This window comes from Monodon monoceros, unplaced genomic scaffold (assembly GCF_005190385.1).
Source record: "Monodon monoceros isolate NGI ecotype Baffin Bay Population unplaced genomic scaffold, NGI_Narwhal_1 Super_Scaffold_10, whole genome shotgun sequence".
NCBI lineage: Eukaryota > Metazoa > Chordata > Mammalia > Artiodactyla > Monodontidae > Monodon > Monodon monoceros.
The window spans coordinates 55,731,129-55,756,870 of record NW_021703766.1 but is presented as its reverse complement, the minus strand read 5'-3'; the positions used below and the strand labels follow the sequence as shown (position 1 = coordinate 55,756,870).

At 37.8% G+C, this 25,742-nt stretch overlaps 1 protein-coding gene and 1 long non-coding RNA gene across 3 annotated transcripts; one reads left to right on the top strand and one right to left on the bottom strand.

The window, feature by feature from the left end:
• Positions 1-603: 603 nt before the first annotated feature.
• On the top strand, positions 604-22,722 carry ZNF583 (zinc finger protein 583). Of its 2 annotated transcripts, XM_029202674.1 has the most exons (5): positions 604-645; positions 2,548-2,640; positions 13,757-13,883; positions 14,181-14,276; positions 20,544-22,722. In XM_029202674.1, exons 2-5 carry the CDS (start codon positions 2,632-2,634, stop codon positions 22,019-22,021), a joined length of 1,710 nt encoding a protein of 569 aa, XP_029058507.1. In that variant the 5' UTR covers positions 604-645; positions 2,548-2,631; the 3' UTR covers positions 22,022-22,722. The 2 variants fall into 2 exon arrangements, with proteins under 2 accessions (XP_029058507.1, XP_029058498.1); XM_029202665.1 differs by lacking the exons at positions 604-645; positions 2,548-2,640 and having other exon boundaries at positions 13,745-13,883.
• Positions 10,973-25,361, bottom strand: LOC114884146. The gene is made up of 3 exons (XR_003790792.1): positions 24,525-25,361; positions 23,131-23,217; positions 10,973-12,745 (listed from the first exon to the last, which is right to left on the bottom strand). It is a non-coding gene; the product is annotated as an uncharacterized LOC114884146 (long non-coding RNA).
• Between the last annotated feature and the right edge of the window lie 381 nt (positions 25,362-25,742).

Genomic DNA, 25,742 nt, shown 5'->3' with positions numbered 1-25,742 from the left:
TCTAGAGCACCTTATCTCTTAACTACGCCCGCATCCTCCCGGGGTGCCCCCCTCCGGCGGGCCCCAGCCCTCACACCCAGCCTCGCCAGCTGCGTTTTTCCAGCACCGGGCCAGGAGCCCCACCTGCTGCGCCCGGGCGCGGGCCCGACCACCGCGCATGCGCAACACAGCCGCGTCCGCTACTCGCGGCCGACGCGTGCACCGAGCCTGGACGCCTCCGCGACGCGAGCAAGCTGCACCTGCGTAGTTCGAGCCGGCCAATCCAGGTCCGGGCTGGATTCGGTGGCGGGAGCGGTGGGTCGGACGGCCTGAGAGGGCGGGGCGAGTGCGAGTTCTGGGTCGCAAGGTCGGGGCGTTAAGGAGCGTGGCAGAGACGACGCGAACGGACGAGGCAGGAAGCAGCTGTCTGCCCGGCCCCCCGCGGCGAGCAGTCCCAGGATGCTCCGCGCCGCACCGCGCCTGGCCCCGGACTCCATTTCCCAGCAGCCACTGCGGCTGGCGCCGACAGCCTGCCCGAGTGCTTTGGCTCCTTTGTGAGTCCGCCCGTCGGGCCCGAGATCGAGTCCACGCCCCGGCCGCAGAGCGCTCAGCTCCCAGCCTCCGCGAACGGTGCGGAGCGAAGTGCCGACTCTCGGGGAGAAGACGGTGAGGAGCCCGGGGTGGGTGCGCGCGCCTGGGCAGGCCTGTCGGGCGGGAGCGGGCGTGTGAGGGGGCCTGTGACGGTGGGAGCCTGGGTCCGGTGTGTGTGACCGTGTTTGAACAGAGTGAAACCGTGTGACAGTGTGTGAGGCTGTGTGGGACCGAGGGAGAATGTGTGACAGTGTCTGAGAATGTGACAGGGAAACCGTGTCACTGTGTGTGAACAGTGTGACCGTGTATGGGACCGTGTGTTACAGTGTCACTGTGTGTGTGACCTTGTGTATGGGGCTCTGTGCGACGGTGTGTGAACAGAATTTGAGAATGTGTGTGACAGTTTCTGTAACAGTGAACGTGCAGCTGTGTGTTCACGTGAGACTGCTTGAGATTGTGTGACCCTAGGTGTGTGTGACAGTATATGGCACCATGTGTCATCATGTCAGTGACTGTGTGACTCACTGCGAGGGGTGGGCAAGCTACAGCTCGGGAGCATGTCCACAGTCTGCCAGGGGAGCTGCCAGCATGAGGGATTGTGTGGTTTGTGTGGTGGCTGGGAGGCTGTGTGGATGCTTTGGGAGGCCAGTGTGCTCCAGGATTTGGGAGACTCTTGTAGCGGGAAGACCGAGATTGAGATGAAGGGGAAGAGATGGGGTTTACGGAGAGGAGAGTGGGAGAGGGGAAGAGAGCTGGAGAGGAGGAGAAAGCCTCGGGCCTGGAGAGCAGAAGACTGAGCTGCTGGACCTTAGTCCTCTCTGGCACAGAAGGTCTTTCCGTCCCTCTCTTAGTGAGGAATCGAAGAGAAAAAAGGACGGGGAGACCTACTGTGTGCTACTTATGAAAATAAATGATTGAATGATATTTATTGCACACAAAGGATGACCAGGTACTGTGCTAAATGCTTGATGTGGATCATCTTATGACCCTCCCAACCGTTGATAGAGAGTAGGTACTACTCTGTTGATGAGGAAATTGAGGTTTGGAATAGAGGCTGCAGAGCCAGTTAAGTGGTGGATCAGATGTTTGAGCATTCTGATCCACAAACCTAGTTGTTCTTACCACTAAGTTATGCTGCTTCTGAGATAATTTCTTTACTCTCCAAGGCAGTGAAGTTTAGTGGAAAATAATTAATGATTAAGGGGTTGCAGTGACTGTTTCTGCATATCCCTCCCCCCAGCCCCTTCTGAGGAAATTTCTTAGAAAAGTTGAGAGATTGGTTTTCAGGTGTATTTTATTATAAGCCAGGACCAGAAGCAGGATGTTCTTTTTGGTCCAGTGTCTTCCAGACCACATGATCCCTCTGATGCCTACTCTGTGTAAAGATGCTTTCTCTGAGGCATTCACTTTGTAGTTTTATCTCTCATCTTTGTAGAAAGGGTGGGGACACATTTCCTTTCAACGTCATCATCTGGTGGAAAGACTAACGGGTCAGACCTGGATTCCAGTTGGGCTCAATTACTTAATTACCATGAGGCACTGGATGATTTCACTGATGAATAGCCTGCATGTGTGAACGGGGAAATTATCCTTATTTGGCAGTGCCATTCTGAAGCATAAATACTGTTACTTCTTATAAATATAAACGAGGTATCTTAAGCACAGAAAGTTTATGTTGCATATTGAGATCTAAAGCACGTGGGAGATTTAAGTGGAGTATAATCTATAAAAATATTGAATCACTATGTTGAACACCTGAAACTAATATAACACTATAAATCAACTATACTTCAAAAAATAAAGCACATAGGTGAAAGAATTATAAATTTAGATAGGAATGACCAATGCAGTGACACCTCGTATCTACTTCTGTGGTTGGGGAGAACTGCACAGAGAAGGAAAGGAGAGTATCTAGGCTGGTGATGCTGGGAGATGAGGGCAGGCCCAGCATTTCATGTTTTCTTTCTCCCTCTCCAGCTCTGTTTTCTCTGGACACTGCCCTTCTCCCAAAGAGAAGCCAGAAGGTGGAGGACAGAAGGGCTGTCCTAAATTCTTAAAGCCATGTCTGAGGTAAGGAAGCTTTTCTACTCTCTTCTCTGAAATGCCTTGTTTTTCAGATTTTATATGAACATTTTGCTTTTCTTCTGAAATTTCCCATTCTAAAATTCCATTCATTCAGTGACCTGGTCCTCATGTTCTCCAGTCTAGTAAAAGGAGGTCCCCCAAAACCCACTGAGCCTCCTTTTTTTTTTTCTCAGCCAGAATTTTCATCTTCATTCAAGAAACAGTTTAGCACTTCCTGCGGGTTAGGTGTTCTGTTGGGAGGTCTCAAGAGGCAAAAATACACTCCTTGGTGGAATCTGAAAGTCTTCCCTGTAGGGAAGTGAAGTGATTCACTGAGGTCAAGGTGGGTGTTCAGATGTGACCAACAGTTTAGAGCTTTTCCACAGACCTGGGTTTGAAAAGTAGACAGGGACTACTTGGGGAAGTCTTAGTTGTAGTATTGATACATGACAGGGTTGCTTGCTCAAGGTGATTTTGAGGAGTGGGATTTGTTGTGTCTTGAGTATTAAAGTGTGGGTCAGCTAGGGCAGGAGTGTTTTTCAGGCATTCTGCAGGCACTGAAGAGTAGGATTCCATGGGGGTAATGAGGTCCTTTTCTAGGGATATCCTGACTTAGTAGCTGGTTACAGCTAAAATATTCTAGATCATGCAGTAAAGATTAGAGGAGTTAATATGGAAAAATAGCAGGGAATTTTTTGAAAAAGGAGAATAGTAGGGAGTATTGAATCTACATAAAAAAATGGCTAAATACATCTGTAATAACAAATCGTAAATAGTAAATAACAAAAATAGTATAGAATGAGAGCCAGAAGAAATAAATGAAAAAATCAGCATATAATATCCAGAAACAAATGCAAATATGAATAAGAATAGAAAATATTTATTCATTCACTGAACATATAGTTATTAAAGACTTACTGTATATTAACTGCTGGCAATACTGTGGTGAAAAAAATACTGTCTTCATGGAATTCAATGTCTACTAGTTTGTTTATTACATAATAACGTAATGATGTTATTTTAAATCAGTGGAGAAGAGCTGGAGTATTCATTTAGAAAAAAATTTTCTTCCTCATACTTTGAGGTTAAATACATTTTGTAGGTTAAACATAAAAAATAAAACCATACAAACTACTACATCTTTTTATTTTCTTACATCTTAAGAAGATGACTCAGAAGCAGAAATCACCTAGAGAAGCACTGTGATGATTGATGATAAAAGTGCTCTATGTTTGCACTGCCCAATACAGTAGCAACTAGCCACATGTGGCTGTGGAGCACTTGTATGTACTAGTGTGACTGAAGAACTGAATTTTTAAATGTTAATTGATTTAGATTTAAATAACCACATGTGGCTAGTAGCTAGTGTATTAGCAAAGATGTAGGTTCATAAAATGATAAAGCCAGGAAGAAAATTACGGGTGATCTTGTCTAAGGCACTTGTTTTACAAATGAGGAAAAAGCCAAGGAAGGAAAGTGATGTATACACATCACTAGTTAGTGACTGTCAGATGTAGGAAGTTGTACTCTATATTGAGGGTCAGTAACACAGATGATGGTGAGATTTAAAGAGGGTGGTAGAAAATAATGAAGGACTCTAGGGAGCAGTGTGCTCAGTGTGATGGAACACATCATTTCACTCCTTTGCCCAGAAACTTTGTTCGCTTCCCATTTTACTTGGAATGAAATCCAGTTTCCTTACCTGGGCCTCTAAGGTCCTACATGATCCAGCTCCTGGCTACCCCAGACCTCATTTTCTACAGGTCTTTACTGCTCTCTGTTCCAGTCACACTGGTCAACTTGCTGTTCCTCAAATGTTCCAAGCTACCTTCTATTTCTGAACCTTTGCGTTTGTTCCTCCCTCTTCTGTAATTCTCCCCTAGATGATGACATGGCTGGCTCTCCCACTTTATGTATTGACAGATTTTTGTTCAAAAATCACCTCTTTGTTAAGTTTTACATTATTTTTTTAAAAAATAAATTTATTTTTATTTATTTATTTTTGGCTGTGTTGGGTCTTCATTGCTGCGTGCAGGCTTTCTCTAGTTGTGGCGAGTGGGGGCTACTCTTCGTTGCAGTGCACGGGCTTCTCATTGTGGTGGCTTCTCTTGTTGGGAGCACGGGCTCTAGGTGCGTGGGCCTCAGTAGTTGTGGCGTGCAGGCTAAGTAGTTGTGGCTTGTGGGCTCTAGAACGCAGGCTGAGTAGTTGTGGCACACGGGCTGAGTTGCTCCACGGCATGTGGGATGGGATTTTCCTGAACCAGGGCTTGAACCCGTGTCCCCTGCATTGGCAGGCGGATTCTTAACCACTGCGCCACCAGGGAAGCCCTACATTACTTTATCTTACTTTATCTTACACAAACGCTCCTGTAACTTTCAGTTACCTTACCTTGTTTTTTGTCATAGTATTTAATAGTACATGACACTGTATGACCATATGGTTTTTGTTTTTTTTTTTAATTGGGGTATAGTTGCTTTACAATGTTGTGTTAGTTTCTCCTATACAGAGAAGTGAATCAGCTATACGTATACATATATCCCCTCTTTTTTGGATTTCCTTCCCATTTAGGTAGCCACAGAGCACTGAGTAGAGGTCCCTGTGCTATACGGCAGGTTGTCATTAGTTATCTATTTTATACATATTAGTGTATATATGTGTATGACCTTATGTTTAGTGTCTTTCTCCTCTGTTAGAATATTAACTCCACAAAGGGAGGGGCTGTATTCTGTTCACCTTTGTATTCCCAACTCTTAGAACAAAATAGGTAGTAGTCATTCAGTAAATATTTGCCAAATTAATATATGAATCAACAAAGGAATGAATTTGTGAGACCAGGGCAGCAAGAGCCAGCAGGCAACCTCTTTTTTCCTGCCACTGAATTGGTAATGGAAGAAGGAGAAGGCAGAGGATATGATGTGTAGAACAGACGAAGCCCATCAGCCCAAATGCTCTTTCTGGGATGCCACCCCAGACCTCCTGAATCACAGTCTCTTGTGGTGCTCTAAAGATTATATTTAAAGTATGCCTCTTATAACAGTATAGTCTTTTTTTTTTTTTTCTCCCCTGTGCTCACAGCCAGGCACTCGGCCCAGTGTGCCTCCCAATCCCCTATGCCTCTCATGATCCCTTGTGCCTCCCCCCAAAAAAGGTTGGCTGGTTTTAAAAAATCCAGTCTGATAATCTTGGTCTTTTAAAATAAGCGTTTAGTACATTTTCATTTAATGTATTATTAATATATTTGTGTTTAAGTATACCATGCTGCAATTTATTTTCTACTTATCCCATCTGTTCTTTCTTCCTTTATTTCTCCTTTTTTGCCTTCTTTTGGATAAATCAGGTTTTTTCCTAGTTACGTTAATTATATTATTATTCTTTTAGTGGCCACTCTAGGATATGTACTATTGCTTCTTATGTAATGATCTTCTTTCTTCTTTCTGTAATCTTCCTTCTAAATAATTAGTATTCTTGCCACTTTCTGAATAAGGTAAGTCCACTATTATTAGTAGATATAATATTTTGGGGGACTTACCTTATTGAGTTTATAATTAGTTTGGGGGCTCTTAGTTTCTTCCTGTATTTTGATGCTTCCATTTTCCTTTTATTTCCATTTCCTTCCATTTTCTTTCTATGTGAAGAACCTTTATTAATATTTCTTTGACTACCGGTCAACACTTTACTCCCAGCCTGAATTATTTTTTCATTAGGTCCTATTCTGACTGGGTCAAAATAGTGTAAACTGTTTTCTGATGTTAAGTAAGTTTGGGAGATCCTAGTCTCAATGGAGGGAAAAACTTTTAGGAATATATTTTAAGAAAATAATAGAGACCTTTATAGCATCATAGTGAGAAAGTAAGATTCATATAACTGAAAATAAGCAAGGGGATAGTAAATAAGATATCACATATTTACATCATGTAATATTATCTAACAAGTGATGTTATAAGAAAATGAATATGTATAGATAATCATAGACATGTCTGTATAAGGAAACATTTGAACAAATATATACTAACTAAATTTTGATTGTTTCTAGGTCGGGTGCCATGGTAGGTAGGTGCTGAGGGTTGAGGACTTCCAGTTTTTTACCTTAGAAAGGGAAAAAAATTCACTGAGGGTAGAAATACCAGACTTTTTTGTTTTTGTTCTCTTAAACCATCACCATATTTTATAAATTTTATTTATTACTTTTTATTGACATAAAAATTGACATTTTTTATTGACATTGATTTACAATGTTGTGTTAATTACTGCTGTACAGCAGAGTGATGAGTTATACATATATACATTCTTTTTTTATCTTCTTTTCCATTATGGTTTGTCACAGGGTATTGAATATAGTTCTCTGTGCTATACAGTAAGACTTTGTTGTTTATCCATTCTATATATAAAAGCTTAGATCTGCTAACCCCAACCTCCCACTTCATCCCTCCCCCAACTTCCTCCCCCTTGGCAACCCTCAGTCTGTTCTCTATGTCTGTGATTCTGTTTCTGTTTCATAGGTAGGTTCATTTGTGTCATATTTTAGATTTCACATATAAGTGATATCATATGGTATCTGTCTTTTTCTTTCTGAGTTACTTAGTATGATAATCTCTGCTTGCATCCATGTTGCTGCAAATGGCATTATTTCATTCTTTTTCATGGCTGAGTAGTATTTCAGTGTATATATGTACCACATCTTTATCCATTCATCTGTCGATGGACATTTAGGTTGTTTCCATGTCTTGGCTATTGTGAATACTGCTGCTGTGAACATAGGGGTGCATGTATCTTTTTGAATAATAGTTTTGTCTAGATATATGCCCAGTAGTGGGACTGCTGGATCATATGGTAATTCTATTTTTAGTTTTCTGAGGAACCTCTGTACTGTTCTCCATAGTGGCTGCACCAACTTACCTTCCCACCAACAGTGTAGGAAGGTTCCTTTTCTCCACACCCTCTCCAGCATTTGTTTTGTAGACATTTTAATGATGGCTATTCTGACTGGTGTGAGGTGGTACCTCATTGTAGTTTTGATTTGCATTTCTCTAATAATTAGCGATGTTAAGCATCTTTTCATGTGCCTACTAGCCATCTGTATTTTTCTTTGGAGAAATGTCTAGGTCTTCTGCCCATTCTTCTGTTGGATTGTTTGTTTTTTGGGGTTGTATGAGCTGTGTGTATAATTTGGAAATCAAGCCCTTGTTGCTCACATCATTTGCAAATATTTTCTCCTTTCCTGTAGGTTGTCTTTCCGTTTTGCTTATGGTTTCCTTTGCTGTGTAAAAGCCTGTAGGTTTGATTAGATCCCATTTGTTTATTTTTGTTTTTATTGCCATGGGACACTGACCTAAGAAAACATTGGTACAATTTATGTCAGAGATTGTTTTGCCTGTGTTATCTTCTAAGAGTTTTATGGTGTCATGTCTTATGTTTAAGTCTTTAAGCCATTTTGAGTTTATTTTTGTGTGTGATGGGAGGGTGTGTTCTAACTTCATTGATTTACATGCAGCTGTCCAGATTTCCCAACACCACTTGTTGAAGAGAACGTCTTTTTCCCATTGTATATTCTTGCCTCCTCTAACAAAGATTAATTGACCATAGGTGTGTGGGTTTATTTCTGGGCTCTCTTCCATTCCATTCATCCATATGTCTGTTTTACTGCCAGTACCACACTGTTTTGATTACTCTAGCTTTCTAATATTGTCTGAACTCTGGGAGGGTTTTGCCTTATACTTTGTTCTTTTTCTTCAGGATTGCTTTGGCAATTCTGGGTCTTTTATGGTTCCACATGAATTTTAGGATTATTTTTTCTAGTTCTGTGAAAAATGTCATGGGTAATTTGATAGGAATCACATTAAATCTGTAGATTGCTTTGGGTAGTATGACCATTTTAACAACATTAATTCTTCCAATCCAAAAGCATGGGATATCTTTCCATTTCTTTGAATCATCTCAGTTTCCTTCATCAGTGTTTTATAGTTCTCAGTGTATAAGTTTCATCTGCTTGGTGAGGTTTATTCCAAAGTAATTTATGTTTTGAGTTGCAATTTTAAAAGATTTTTTTTACATTCCCTTCTCATATTTCATTGTTGGTGTAAAGAAATGCAACTGATTTCTGTACATTAATGTTGTATCTTGCTACCTTGCCGAATTCGTTTATCTGTTCTAGTAGTTTATGTGTGGACTGTTTAGGGTTTTCTATATGTAGTATCATATCATCTGCATATAATGACAATTTTACCTCTTCCCTACCAATCTGGATTTTTTTTTTTTTTTTTTTTTTTTTTTAGTTTTGGCTGCACTGCGTCTTTGTTGCTGTGCGCTGGCTTTCTCTAGTTGCGGCGAGCGGGGGCTTTGTTGTCATGCGTGGGCTTCTCATTGTGGGGGCTTCTCTTGTGGAGCACAGGCTCTAGGTGCGCAGGCTTCAGTGTTTGTAGCACACAGGCTCAGTAGTCGTGGCTGGCGGGCTCTAGAGTGCAGGCTCAGTAGTTGTGGCGCACAAGCTTAGCTGCTTTGCAGCATGTGGGATCTTCCCGGACCAGGGCTCGAACCCATGTCCCCTGCATTGGCAGGCGGATTCTTAACCACTGTGCCACCAGGGAAGCGCTAATCTGGGTATCTTTTATCTCTTTTTCTTATCTGATTGCTGCAGCTAGGACTTCCAATAGTGTTGAATAGAAGAGGTGAGAGTGGGCATCCTTGTCTTGTTCCAGATTTTAGCAGGAATGCTTTCAGCTTTTCACTGTTGAGTATTATATTGGCTGTGGATTTGTCATAAAGAGCTTTTATTATCTTGAGGTATTTTCCCTCTATACCCGTTTTGGTAAGAGTTTTTATCATGAATGGATGTTGAATTTGTCAAATGCCTTTTCTACATCTATTCAGAAGACCATGTGGGTTTTGGCTTTTCTTTTATAATTGTTCGTAGTATATTCCCTTACGGTTTTTTGTATTTCTGTGGTGTCAGTTGTTATGTTTCCTTTTTCATTTCTTATTTTTTTGTTTAATGAAATAAGTTCTCTCTTCCTCCTTGAAGAGCTTGGTGAGAGGTTTGTCAATGTTGTTTATCCTTTCAGAGAACCAGCTCTTAGTTTTATTGATTTTTTCTATTTTTTAAATATCTCTTATTTATTTCCTCTCTGATCTTTATTGTTTCACTCTTTCTGCTGACTTTAGGTTTTGTTTGTTCTTCTTTTTCTAGTTCTTTGTGGTAGGTTAGGTTGTTTGAGATTTTTCTTGTTTTTTGAGGAAAGCCTGTATTGCTATGAACTTCTAAGAACTGCTTTTGTTGCATTCCATAGATTTTGTATGGTTGTGTTTTCATTGTCATTTGTCTCAAGGTATTTTTAAATCTCCTCTTTGATTTCCTCATTGACCCATTGGATTTGTAGTACCATGTTGTTTAGTCTCCATGTAATCATTTTTTTCTCATTTATTTTTCTGTGGTTAATTTCTAGTTCCATGCCGTTGTGGTCAGAAAAGATGCTTGAGATAATTTCTATACTCTTAAATTTGTTGAGGCTTGTTTTATGCCCTAGTATGTGGTCAGTTCTAGAGAATGTTCCTTGTGCACTTGAAAAGAATGTGTATTCTGGTTTTTTTGGATGTAACGTACTGAAAATATCAATTAAGTCTAACTGTTCTGTTGTATCATTTAGTATCTCTTGTCTTATTGATTCTCTATCTGGAAGATCTGTCCATTGATGTGAACGGGGTGTTAAAATATCCTATTATTATAGTAGTCTTCTCAATTTCTGCCTTTATTTCTTTTTCTTTTTTATAAATTTATTATTTATTAGCTGCTTTGTGTCTTCGTTGCTGCACACGGGCTTTCTCTAGTTGCAGCGAGTAGGAATAGGGGCTACTCTTTGTTGCGGAGCATGGGCTCTAGGCACACAGGCTTCCGTAGTTGTGGTGCATGGGCTCAGTAGTAATGGCTCTCAGGTTCTAGAGTGCAGGCTCAGTAGTTGTGGTGCATGGGCTTAGTTGCTCCACGGCATGTGGGATCTTCCTGGAACAGGGCTCAAACCCATGTCCCCTGCATTGGCAGGTGGATTCTTAACCACTGCACCATCAGGGAAGTCCCTCTCCCTATATTTCTGTTAGTATTTGTTTTACGTACATGGGTGTTCCTATATTAGGTGCATATATGTTGATGTAAAATCCTCTTGTATTGATCCTTTTTTCATTATATAGTATCCTTCTTTATCTTTATGGCTTTTGTCTTAAAGTCTATTTTATCTGATATGAGTATTGCAACCCCACTTTCTTGTCATTTCCTTTTGCATGAAATATCTTTTTCCATCCCCTCACTTTCAATTTCTATGTGTCCTTTGCCCTAAAGTGGGTCTCTTGTAGGCAGCATATTGTAGGCTCTTTTTTTTTTTTTTCCCAATCTGCCACTCTGTGTCTTTTGATTGGAGGATTTAGTCCATTGACAGTTGCGGTAATTACTGATAGATATGTATTTATTGCTATTTTAAACCTTGTTTTCCTGTTGATTTTATATTTCTTCTTTGTCCCTTATTTTTCCTTTTGTGGTTTCATGATTTTCTTTGGTATTATACTTATGTTCTCTTCTTTTTGGTTTTTGTGAATCTACTGTATGTTTTTGATTTGTGGGTCCCCTATTTTTCAAGAATGTTAACCCCTTCCTATATCTACTTGCCTTAGACTGGTAGTTATATAGGCTGAAACACATTCATTCTAGGAAAGAAAAAGAATCTACACTTTTTTACTCTCCTTCCCCACATTTTATGATTTTGATGTCCTGTTTTACATCTTGTTCATCCTTCTGCTGTTCATTGTGGTTACCATCATTTTCACACAAATTTTTGGATTTTTTTCTTTAGTCTGTGTCCTGGCTTTAAATTTAAAGTAAATTTAAGTAATTTACTTTCCAATTGTGATGTTTTTTTCTTTCCTATAGATTCTTCTTTTCTATTTAGAGAAGACCTTTCAATGTTTCCTTTAGGATAGATTTAGTATTTTAGTTTTTGTGAGTCTGAGAAATTCTTTCTCTCTCTTTCTATTCTAAATGATAATCTTGCTAGATAGAGTATCCTAGGTTGTATACTTTTCCCTTTCAGGACTTTGAATGTATCTTGCCACTCCCTTCTGGCCTGCAGCATTTCTGTAGAGAAATCACCTGGTAGCCTTATGGGGGTTTCCTTGTAATGAACTCTTTGTTTTCCTCTTGCTGCCTTTAGAATTCTCTCTTTAACTTTTGCTGTTTTTATTGTAATATGTCTTGGTGTAGGTCTGTTTTGGTTTATCTTACTTGGGACCGTCTGTGCTTCCTGTACCTGGATATGTGTTTCCTTCTTTAGGTTTGGGAATTTTTTTGTGTGTGTGTGGTACTCGGGCCTCTCACTATTGTGGCCTCTCCCACTGCGGAGCACAGGTTCTGGAAGCGCAGGCTCAGCGGCCATGGCTCACAGGCCTAGCCACTCCACAGCATGTGGGATATTCCCGGACCAGGGCATGAAGCCGTGTCCCCTGCATCGGCAGGCGGACTCTCAACCACTGCGCCACCAGGGAAGCCCCACTGGGAATTTTTCAGACATAATTTTTTCAAATACATTTTTGATCCCCTTTTTCTTCTCCTTCTGGAATCCCCATTATGTGTAGATTGGCATGGTTTATATTATCCCATAGGTCTCTTATATTGCTTTCATTTTTTTTCATTTGGCTTTCTGTCTGCTGTCCTTGTTGGGTGATTTCCATTATTCTATGTTCCAGGTCACTTATTCATTCTTCTGCATCATTCATTCTGCTATTCATTGCCCTTAGCTTTCATCTCTGCGGATGAGTTTTCTAATTTTTTGTGGTTCCTCTGTATAGTTTCTAGTTCCCTTTTACAGTACTCTGCATTTCTGTCGATAGCTTTTCTTACTCCTCCAGTATTTTCATTATCTCCTTTTTGAAATCAGTGTCTATTAGAATGAAGAGGTCTGTTTCACTGTTCTTTCAGGGGAATGCTCTTGGTCTTTTAACTGGGAGTGGTTCCTCTGCTGTTTACCAACCAGTGTGGAAGGATTTCAATATTTGACAAGTCAGTTCAGCTGTTTAGGTCATCTACATACCAGCTCAGCTTAAGAGTAGGTTTTGCTCCATGACATGCCAGACCTGTGAAGCATATACCAAATCAGACAGCAAGCCTTGATAAGTCTGAAGCAGATTTACCACATTAGGAAGAATGCCCATTTTCAATTTCTAGGGAGCAGACTAGGTCATCTTACGTGCTATCAAGATCCTTAATGTAACATACAGTGGTATTTAAAGAGCTATGTTTTAACATTTAAAAAACTCTTGCTCATTAGATGTGCACAATTGGGTATGTTCCTCTAGTGAGAGTTGTAGGTGTTTTTTGATGGCACTTCATTAATCACATTTGAAATCTTCACTCTTAAACTTAATTAGTAGTGCTTAAAATTACTATTATTTTGTCTTTTAGGTAGCATGATAAGTTACCAGCTGTCTTTGAAACTTAGTGATGTTGTCAGAGCTGTTATGTAATCTTTTGTTGTCCCTGATTGTTCTCCGTAATGGCATATACTTTGTTATATTTTTGCAAAATCACCATAAAACTTTACTGTTTTTATTATATTTGTATTTAATTTTAGAAAACCAGTTATAAGCATCAAATATATTTTAATATATGCCTTATTGATATAGCTGGAACATTGACCATTCCATTGTAGAATTTGGGAAAATGCTGGTTTAGACCATGTACATCCTGTAAGGCATAACTCATGTTTCTGCCTCCTCTTTGAAGCCTTTTTCACTGCCCCAGTCTATCCTTATTTTCCATATTGAGAAATGCTCTAGCATTTAGTATGAATAACATTTTACACTTGATTGTTTAGTGTTCTGTTATTGCCAATTTCTGTGTGTATCTTTTCTCCATCAGTAGAGACTCTGAAATTGTATACTTTCCATGACAGAATATCAACACTAAACACAGAGAAGTTGTCTAGCAATTACTTGACATGTGTTGCTCAGAACTCAAGATACTGACAGAAAATTTCACTACCTGTAGTATTTCTCTCCAGAAGTATAGACAATGTAATTTTTTAAACTATGCTCATGCGAGGGTAAGAACACTAGTTGAGCAAGAATATGTTTATGTCATTTCAGGATTTGGTGACATTTGGGGATGTGGCTGTAGATTTCTCTCAAGAGGAGTGGGAATGGCTGAACCCTGCTCAGAGGAATTTGTACAGGAAAGTGATGTTGCAGAACTATAGGAGCCTGGTATCACTGGGTAAGGAGGTCTCCCTGTAATTCAGAATCTGCACATAGGGCTGCTTTCCAATGTAATGTTTGGGAAACCTCTGATATAGTTCGCTAAGTTTCTGATTTTTGTGCTCCCGCAGATAAATATAGTTTTGTAGAATTGGCAGCTTCATTAGACTGTCCATGCAACTTCATCTTCCCCATTCTTCAGAATACTTCATCTCTTCCTCAGCTCCCTTCTATAATGGCCTCACCTTCCTGATGACCAAGCAGCTTGATCTGATTTATGGGCCTGGCTAATTCCCCTTTTATTTCTTGTAAGCAGGAGTTTCAGTTTCTAAGCCAGATGTGATCTCATTATTGGAGCAAGGAAAAGAGCCCTGGATGGTGAAGAAGGAGGGGACAAGAGGAGCATGCCCTGGTGAGTGAGAGAGAACTAGGCAGGCAGAGGCCATTGCAAGGAAAAGCCCAGCTATTCTGTAAAGTTCCAGCTCATAATTGATGTTTCCTGGGTAGCCTGAAAAGGCTCAAGGCCTGGGAAGAAACACTGTGGTGTGTCTGGCGTGAGTTCCCCAACCTAACTCTCCTCACACATTATGTGTTTATATTTTCTCTCACACATAACTGTCTTCTCTGATAACATTTTCTTATTCTCTGGATGCAGATGTCACAGTTATCTCCTTGTCTTTGCTTTTTAGTTTTACACACATTGCTCCATACTATGTTTAAAAATCCAGACACAGCAATGCATATTTTTTCCTTTTTGGTCACTCATTCCTTTCAGATTGAAGGATTGATTCATTTACTTATTCACGTGATTCACTGAATTTCTACTTTCATAAAATCATTCTGCTCAATTTTTAGGATTATTCAGAGGTTTATAAACCATCAAAGAAAAAATAAAGCATTTCCAGTTGTATTTTCAAGTCTGGGTAACTGGAAAGTGATAGCATTTAATAGAAACAAGTCAGAAGAAAGAACAGGTTGGTAGAGGAAAAGATGAATTTGGCTTGGGACAATAAGAGACTTATTTTTAAGAGATGGGGAGATTGCCAAGGGAAGATATGCAATGTATGATTGGAGGGAGATGGAGGCTAAGAAGAAAAAGTCTGATTTAGAGATGTTAGTGTGAAGGAATGAGGTCATAGTCTTCAAGTTTGAGAGAAAAGTCCTGGTACTTGGGCCTTTGTGGGGAAGTGGACCTTTGACAACTTTCTCAATGTCCTCTCTGCTAATTAACCCCCCTATAGTTTCTTCCTTGGGTTAAATTATATAAATTTAAATTTTTCTAGTTAGTTACCCTTTTCATTTAGGTTACAGATTTATTTCTATGAACCTGAGCATAATAATCGCTTATAATTGTTTTTCTTTTATATCTGGTAATTTCCAATTTTAATTTATTTTACATAGCTGTTATTTTTTTAAAAAATTGTTTGCTACTCAGTCAATTTTGTTAATTTTTATTTTTAAAATCCAGCTTTTGGATGTATCTGTTAAATATATAGTGTCATCATTCTTCTCTTTTCTAATTCTCTATTTTCTGCTTTTCTCTTTACTAATTCTTTCCATCTAATTTCCTTAGGTTTATTTTGTTTTCCATTTTGCTGAAAAAAACTTAAAGTATTAATTTCATTTTCTCATTCACTAATGACATTATTAGGAGTTTTAATTTTCCTCTGAATATAGCTTTAGGTGACTTCCATAGATTCTGATATGTAGTTGTTTTTCTTATTTCCATTTCCTAGACAACCTATTTTTTTTTAAATTCCTTTTTACACAAGAGTTGTTTAAAAGAAAGTTTTCTTGTTTTATTTTATCTTGATCAAATTGTTTTATCATATTTGATCAGGATAGTAATTAGTACTAATTCTACTCTCTAATGATTTGAGGATTTTATATGTCCTAATATAGCATTAGTTTTCTTTAACGGTTCCATATGTTCCAAGGTATAGTCTCTATTTTCAGTGTAAAGAGCTTATTACATGAGTTTCTTTATTATGTTACTGAAGTCTCTCTTTACTTAATCTTTCTTGATTCCATCTATAATTTGTTCTTTCTTATTTTTGGCTGCATTGGGTCTTAATTGTGGCACGTGGGATCTTTCATTATTGCGCACAGGCTCTTCATTGTGGTGCTTGGGTTTCTCTCTAGTTGTGGCATGCAGGCTCCAGAGCACATAGGCTCTCTAGTTGTGGCACGTGGGCTCAGTAGTTGTGGCATGCAGGCTCCAGACTGCATGGGCTCTGTAGTTGTGGCACACAGGCTCTCTAGTTGTGGCATGCAGGCTCAGTAGCCACACGGCATGTGGGATCTTAGTTCCCCAACCAGGAACTAAGAAGGCAGATTCTTTACCACTGCACCACCAGGGAAGTCCCTATAATATTTTTCTTAATAACTAATTATTTACATACAGTAAATTGCATTCATATAAATTACACAACGTGATGAGTTCTGCCAGTTGTATACGTCCATGAAACCATCACCACAATCAAGACATAAAACGTTTCCATCACCCCAAAAGATAGCTTGTACCTCTATGCAGTTCATTCTTCTTTACTCCTGGCTCCAAACATTAATCTGATACTTGTTATTTTAGATTATTTTGCATTTAAACTAAATGGAATCATACTGTTATGTGTGGCTTATTTTGTCATCAAAATTATTTTGAAAATCATATTGTTTCATATATAAATAATTTACTCCTTTTGTTTCTGAGTAGCAGTCTATTGTATAGATGTTCCACACTTTTTCCATTCACCTGTTGATGCACTTTTGGGTTGTTTGCAGTTTGGGGCTATATAAAGTGGTCACATACAGGACTTTGTGTGGACGTACATTTTCATTTCTCTTAGGTAAATATCTGAAAGTGGAAAAACTGAGTCATATGACAGGAATATGTTTAAATTTTTAAGAAACTGCCAAATAGTTTTCCAAAGAGATTGTATCATTTTCATTCCCACCAGCACTGTAGAAGAGTTCCAGTTGCTCTACATCCTCACCATATCTTGGTGAGGTTTTTTTCTTTTTTAAAATAATTTTATTGAAGTATAGTTGATTTACAATGTTGTTAATTTTTGCTGTGCAGCAAAGTGATTCAGTTACATACATATATTCTTTTCCATTATGGTTTATCACAGGATACTGAATATAGTTTCCTGTGCTACACAATAGGACCTTGTTATTTATCCATCCTATATATTGATATAATACTTTGCATCTGCTAATCCCAAAATCCCAATCCTTCTCCCCCCCACCCCTCCTCCCCCTTGGCAAACACAAGTCTGTTCTCTAGATGAGTCTGTTTCTGTTTTGCAAATATATTCATTTGTATTGTATTTTAGATTCCACATATAAGTGATACCATATGGTATGTCTTTCTCTTTCTGACTTACTTGGCTTAGTATGATGATCTCTAGGTCCATCCATGTGCTGCAGATGGCATTATTTCATTCTTTTTTATAGCTGAGTAATATTCCAGTGTGTGTATGTATGTATATATGTGTGTGTGTGTATATGTATACACATACATATGTACCATATCTCCTTTATCCATTCACCTGTTGATGGACATTTAGGTTGTTTCTATGTCTTGGCTATTGTACATAGTGCTGCTATGAACATAGTGGTGCATGTATCTTTTTGAATTATAGTTATGTCTGGATATATGCCCAGGAGTGGGATTTCTGGATCATATGGCAAGTCTAGTGTTTTGAGGAACCTCCATACTGTTTTCCATAGAGGCTGCATCAATTTACATTCCCATCAACAATGTAGGAGGGTTCCCTTTTTGGTGAGCTATTTTTAGTTTTATCCATTCTAATGATTGTGTTATGGTATCTCGTAGTTTTAGTATGTATTTATCTGATGACTAATGATGTTGAGGATCTTTTCATGTGCTATTGGCCATTCATATATCTATTGTGAAGTATTTGTTCAAATCTTTTGCCCATGTTTTATTAGGTTGTTTTATTATTATTGTAAAAGTTCTTAATACTGGTATACTTCATTTTATTGTGCTTCACTTTATTGTACTTCGCAGATATTGCACTTTTTACAAATTGAAGGTTTGTGGTGACCCTGCGTTGTCAGATGATGGTTAGTACTTTTTAGCAATAAAGTGCTTTTTAATTAAGGTATGTAAACTGATTTTTTTTAGACTTAATGCTATTGCACATTTAATAGACTACAGTATAGTGTAAACATAACTCTTACATGCCCTGGGAAACCAAAAAATTCGTATGACTCGCTTAATTGCAACATTCATTTTATTGGGGTGGCCTCGAACTGAACCCATGATACCTCTGAGGTATGCCTGTATAGTCCTGATACAAATTCTTTGTCATTTATGTGTATTGGGATATACATACCAATTGTGACTTGTATTTTTATTTTCCTACTACTGTCTTTTGAACATCCAAAGTTTTCAGTATTTGTTAAGTCCAAATTATTGCCTTGGTTTGTCCCTTTTGTGTCATATCTAAGAAAGTCTTGCTACCCGCAGGTCACAAACATTTTCTTCTGTGTTTTCACCTGGGGATTTTATCATTTTGGCTTTATATTTTGGTATATGTTCCATTGAGCCAATTTTTGTGTCTTGTGTGAGGTAAAGGTTGAAGTTCTTTTTTTTTTTTTCCCAATTTGTATATATAGTTTCTCCAGTACCTTTCTTTTAAAGACTTTCCCTTCCCCATTATATTGTCTTGTTGGTACCTTCACTGAAAGTCATTTGACTGTATATGCATGCATTAAGTTCTAAACTCTGTCCTTTCACCAGTACCACACTGTCTTGATTACTGTAGGTTTATAGTTAATTTTGATATCAGTTCAATTTGTAAAATCACTTTGACTACTTTAATAGATCATTTGCATTTCCATATAAATTCTAGGATGAAGTTGAGAATTTCCACCCAGAAAGCCTCCTGGGGTTTTGTTTGGGATTGTGTTGAATCTATGTATCAGTTTGGAGAGAAATGACATCCTAATATCATTTTTTTCAATTCCTGAGTATTGTTTATTTAGCCATTTTTTACAGTCTTAATTTCTCTTAGCAGTGTTTTGTCATATCCAGTGTAGTGGTCTTATTTATAAGTATTATATTTATATAGCTATATATAAAAAATATATTTATATCTAAAATTTTTTTCCCTGAGTCTTTTGTGTTTTTTTGGTGCTCTTATATTAAAAAGACCATTTTCCAATTGTTTGCTGCTACTATGTAAAAATGTAAATTGATTTTTAAAATTTTTTTATTGAAGTATAGTTCATTTACAATGTTGTTAGACTTTTATATTAACTTTACATCTTTTGACCTTGCTGGATTGATTTAGCAGTTGTTCTAGTAGTTTTGTAAGTTCCTGAGGATTTTCTGCATGAACATTTTTTCTGCAAATACAGTTTTATTTCTTCCTTTCTGATCTTTATGTCTTTTTCTTGACTAATTGTAATAGCTAGGACCTCCTGTAAAATGTTGAATAGAATTGGTAAGAGCATATATACTTGCATTGTTGTAAGGGGAAATGTATTCACTCTTTCACTGTTGATGTTACAGATTTTTCATAGATGCCCTTTATCAGCTTGAGGAATTTCCTTTCTGTTCCTGGTTTGCCGAGAATTTTTATAATAAACAGGTGTTGAATTTTTTTTTTTTTTTTTTGTGGTATGTGGGCCTCTCACTGTTGTGGCCCCTCCTGTTGCAGAGCACAGGCTCCAGACGTGCAGGCTCAGTGGCCATGACTCACGGGCCCAGCTGCTCCATGGTATGTGGGATCTTCCCAGACTGGGGCACGAACCTGTGTCCCCTGCATCAGCAGGTGGACTCTCAACCACTGTGCCACCAGGGAAGCCCTACAGGTGTTGAATTTAATCTGTTAATGTGGTGAATTACATTGATTTTCATATATTAAACCAACCTTGCATTTGTGGGACAAACTCCACTTGGTTATGATTATGCTTTCATATGTTCCTGGATTTTATTTGCCATAATTTTATATAGGCTTTACATTTATGTTCATGTGCTACATTGTAAATCATAATAGGAATTTTGGTTTTACTATAAATAAGGTGAGAAACCATTGGAAAGTCTTGAACAGAATAATAGGTGATTTGATTTGGGAATGAAAAGGGTAAGGCAAATTAAGGCCAATGGCAGGTTAATAAAACCAAGAAATTTTATACAAAATTACTTCTATATGAAGGCATCTTAGCTTGAGTATCAATTGAAAACTTACATTTGGTTGGAACATATCACACAGAAAATGATACTCAGGAAGACCACTTCCAGGCTGCAAAAGTTTAACCATAGAGTTTTATTTACAGCCTATGGCAATTAATGGTACTGGGAGTTTATTTAGCCACACTGACATGAAATTGGTTTTTTAAAGGTAATGAACTTAGCTTGAATGCAGGATAACTAGCAGCAAGAGAGGAAGGGTGTTTGCAGACTGTTATATTAATATATATATAAAAAGATTATTATGATTTTCTGATAATTACCTTTAGTTATGCATGATTTATTTTCTTAATAAATTTTCCTTCATTCTCATTCTCTATAATCTCATTATTAGACTGCATTTAATAGCTGTTAAATCCTTGAACTTCTTATGTAGTTCGTTTACCAATTTGTGCTTTAGAACTTCTTCTTTTCTAATGCATAAATACAAAAGACATTTGTTTTCTTGGTATCTTTTAGATTGGGAGTATGCATTTAAAAACAATGAATTTTCATCAAAGCAAGTTATTTATGAGGAATCATCCAAAGTAAGGACAATGGGAAGAAGCCATCTTAGTTATAACCTTGACTGCTCCAGTTTGAGAGAAGACTCTAAAAATGAGGACTGGTTTAAGAACCACTTGGGAAGTCAGGAGATACATTCTAGTCAATTGATCATCACTCATAAAGAAATCCTGACTAAAGATCAAAGTAATGAATATACTAAATCTTGGCAAACTTTCCATCAGGATGCAATCTTTGATATAAGGCAGAGTTGTCCCACCAAAGAAAGAATACATAAGCATGAGCCACGAAAGAGAAGCTACCGGAAAAAATCTGTTGAAATGAAACGTAAGAAAGTCTACGTAGAAAAGAAACTTTTGAAATGTAATGAATGTGAGAAGGTTTTCAACCAGAGCTCATCTCTTACTCTTCATCAGAGAATTCACACTGGAGAGAAACCCTATGCATGTGTTGAATGTGGGAAAACCTTCAGCCAGAGTGCGAACTTAGCTCAACATAAGAGAATACATACTGGAGAGAAACCCTATGAATGTAAAGAATGTAGGAAAGCCTTCAGCCAGAATGCCCATCTTGCTCAACATCAGAGAGTTCATACTGGAGAGAAACCTTATCAGTGTAAAGAATGTAAAAAAGCCTTCAGCCAGATTGCACACCTGACTCAACATCAGAGGGTTCATACTGGGGAAAGACCTTTTGAATGTATTGAATGTGGAAAGGCCTTTAGTAATGGCTCATTTCTTGCTCAGCATCAGAGAATTCACACAGGAGAGAAGCCTTATGTATGTAACGTGTGTGGGAAAGCCTTCAGCCATCGAGGATACCTAATTGTACATCAGAGAATTCATACTGGAGAGAGACCCTATGAATGTAAGGAATGTAGGAAAACCTTCAGCCAGTATGCACACCTGGCTCAACATCAGAGAGTTCATACTGGAGAGAAACCTTATGAGTGTAAAGTATGTAGGAAAGCCTTCAGCCAGATTGCATACCTTGATCAACATCAGAGGGTTCATACTGGAGAGAAGCCCTATGAATGTATCGAATGTGGGAAGGCCTTTAGCAACAGCTCGTCACTTGCACAACATCAGAGAAGTCATACCGGAGAGAAACCTTACATGTGTAAGGAATGCAGGAAAACATTTAGCCAGAATGCAGGCCTTGCTCAACATCAGCGAATTCACACTGGAGAGAAACCTTACGAATGTAACATTTGTGGGAAAGCCTTTAGCTACAGTGGATCTCTTACTCTACATCAAAGAATTCATACTGGGGAAAGACCCTATGAATGTAAGGATTGCAGGAAATCTTTCAGGCAGCGAGCACACCTTGCTCATCATGAGAGAATTCATACCATGGAGTCATTCTTGACTCTTTCCTCCCCCTCACCCTCCATGTCCAGTCAGTTGCCAAGACCTGTAGGTTCTATCTCCTAAATATGCCTTGAATCTGACTCTAATTAATTTCCATTCTGTCATCTTTGTCCTCACCCTCCATGTCCAGTCAGTTGCCAAGACCTGTAGGTTCTATCTCCTAAATATGCCTTGAATCTGACTCTAATTAATTTCCATTCTATCATCTTTGTCCAGTACACAATAATCTATTTGACATGGACTATGGAAGTAACTCTCTAATTGATCTCCGTGTGTTTACCATTTCCTGCTAGTAGTGCATATTACAGTCAAACTTGTGTTTAAAAAGTTTAATCATATCACTTCTCCATCATTAAAACCCTTCATTGGCATCCCATAGGTCTTAGGTCAAGGCACACATTCCTCAAAATAGCCTAAAAGACCTCCAACCCCCAATACTTTGTTCCAGTCTACATTTCAGAGTCCCATCTCATGTTATCCATCTCATTCTTTGGCTACTTATCAACATTAAGAATTTATAGTGCAGCATCAAATAGATCTGGGTTCCAATTCTTACTCTTCCATTTTCTGACCCTCTAGTTTTGGAGAAACCTTTTGTCCCTTCTAAGCTTCAGTCTTTTTATTTATATTATGGAAAATAATAATGGTACTACCTCAAGTTAATGTAAGGATTAAATGAGATAATGCATGTGAACTGCTCAGCAGAGTGCCTAGCGTAAAGTAATCACTCAATAAACACTAATGTAAAATAAAAAGGTACTATGAAAAAAGAATATCATCTCAGCAATGATTATCTGCGAAATAACAAAGCAACCCAAAAGACTGTAAAGGTTTTTGATTAGGAACAGCAGTCATTGTTCTAAAGGTGGGTGATAGGGGTATCCAGCACAGGAGAGTTAATGTTGGAGTCCATGATGACAGAGTAAGATGGGGGCTTCTGTTTCAACATGAATACACAGAGATATGATTTTGTTGATAAGAAAAACTAACTTCATTATATAGTCAACAGTTTTAAGAAGCCAGGTGTTAAAAATCACTTGTAATAAGTAAAATTTACTGAGATGTATTCATCATTTGCATTTAAATAAAGGCAATATAGTTTTAAAAGACAGAAAACTTTAAAAGATCAATAACCAAAGAAGAATAGAAAGTAAAATTTAAGTTTAACTCACCTCTCTTAATTCCAGGTAGATGAATTGTATTAAACACATGTCATTTAAATAGAAAAGTTGTTAAGCTTCTAAGCTGTAATTCCAAAACTAGAGGGAAAAGAAACCAAAACTATAGGTCAAAACTCATCAACATGTTTGATTTGATATGCATCAAGTTTCAAATGAATATGAATACCTTTAGATGGACATGTGTTTTCCAGTTCTCCACAGTTCAAACCACTACCTGTTCCCTTACATCTGACTTGTTTTACACTTTATATTACTTCCTGACTCCTGAAGCCTTTGAGCATGCAATCAATGCAGTAACCAGTTCTCTTGTGAACATAAGTACAAAGAAAATAACTGAAGTTTAATGGAGGATTAAAAGAATAGACTTTTTATCCTTCTGTAGGGGAAGACTCAGTACTCTACAGATGTTAATAGGCCCCAAATTAATCTATAGATTTGTTAGTAGGCCTCAAATTAATCTATAGATTCTTTGTACCTGACAAAATAAGGCTTTCTTTTTAAGGCTTGAAACATTGTGTTTGCCAACATACACACATACACATTCACAACATACACACATAAAGGAAATATATAATAAAGGTGATATTTCATGTCAGTGGCTTAACAGTATTGGTAAATGAGATTCGGCTCAAAAAAATTATTTCTGTACAAAACAATCACCTCATTCTTTTATCCAGATGCAAAACAGAGTCATTAGAGGACACCATAACATGCTTTATTATCATGAAGAATGGTCTTCCTAAATACGACATGAGATCCAGAAGCCACACACACAAAGATTCTAGGTTTGACTATATAAGAACTTTAATTAAGCTTTTATATAGTCAAAGATAGTACAAACGAAAGGTTTTTAAACATTAGAGTTGGAAAAAATCATTAAAATATGTTTAACTTATGAAGTTCGTATACTTAACATAAAAGTGCTTCTACAAGTCATTTAGAAAAATGACACCTCCTCCCCTCATGGGCAAAAGGGTATAAAGAGCCAACAGGTGACTGATGAAAGTGGTAAGTACAGAATCTCACAAGGATCAGAACACAAGTTAAACAAATGAACTACCATCTTTCAATATCAGATTGATAAAATTTGCATTGCAAAAGCATAGGAGAGGAGGTACTCCTATGTACTGATGTAAGGGTGTATGAATTTGTACAGTATTTCTGAAAGGTAACTTGTCAGCATCAAAATTTTCATTGGGAATCAAGGTTTTCTTTTGCAGTTAAACACAAGTTTATCTTTCCTCCATATCCTATTAAACAGATAAAACAATTTAAAAGGTATCAAAAAAGAGCAGAAGTCATCAGTGGATGAAAGAATCAAATTTTATAAAAGACAAAAGGGAAAAGAGTGGTTATTCATGAAATGTTGCAGAAGAAGCTGTTACCTGAAATGTTGGCATGACAGGGATTTCAGTAAAGGGAGTCAGTCTGTCCAAAGGGTCCCTAGAAAAGTTCATGCTTTGAGTTGGCTTCTGTAGAGGCTGGGTAATAAGGAGACACGATGACAAGACAGTTAATGATTTTTTATGTGAAAGTTATGTTAGTACCCCTGCCAACAGCTTTCCCACTCCACCCTCTCTTCTATAAGTAAATTGAAACGGATCCTTCCTTCCCAGCATTCACAAAAATTAGTTCCAGTTGAATAAAATCCTAAATGTTAAATAGTAAAGTATTAGAAGAAAATATAGTACCATATGCTTATGACTTTGCTGTTGGACATATATTCCTAAATTAGACAAAAATGAAAGCCATAATGAAGTTGATTAAATCAAACGTTAGAATGCTTTTAAAAGGACAAAGATAAGAAACAGAATGGGAAAAAATTGTGATATAATACAAAGGGAAAGATGTAAGAGTACCTATAAATAGGTAAAGGACAACCAAGTAAGAATAAAAATGAACAAAGGACAAGAATGTGCAAGTCAGAAGAAATACAGATGGACCATAAATATGAGTCCCTGCTTAACCTTGCTAGTATTGAGAGATGCAAATTTAAGTAATCTACAATAATAAAAAAACTTGGTAGTTGTGTAGAGAAATAAATACTCTCATCAGTGCTAATTTGGAAGCACTGAAGTTTTAAAAATGCTCACTATAACCCCTTGGGAGGCCAGCACAGTACATGAAACTGGGAACAGTCTAAATTTCCATCAATAGAGGCATGACTAGAAATACTAGCACCAGTTTAAAAAAATGGACTTGTAATATTGGTATGGATTTGACTAAAAGACACTGATTGAAAATGGAAAATTTTCAGAATAATAGAGTATTATATATTTAAAATATATTTATAATACATTTATATAACTATGCAAATACTTAGAAAAAGTCCTGAACAGACACATCCAACTTATAAGTGTTTCTTTGGGGGAGGGAACTAGAATTGGACATTCTGGTCAAGAGGGTAGATTTACCATTATCTGTAATGTTTGAAGTTTTAAATAAGAATGTTAAAATTTTAAAAACTTAAACTATGAAAAAATTCAACAAACTCACGGAGAGCTAGAGCAGCTAGAGTGAGAGTTGGCAGCCTAAGTTGAAACCTTTTTTGGAATTTGGAGAATTTCCCATCAACTCACCAGCCTTTGCCATGCAGGCAGAGA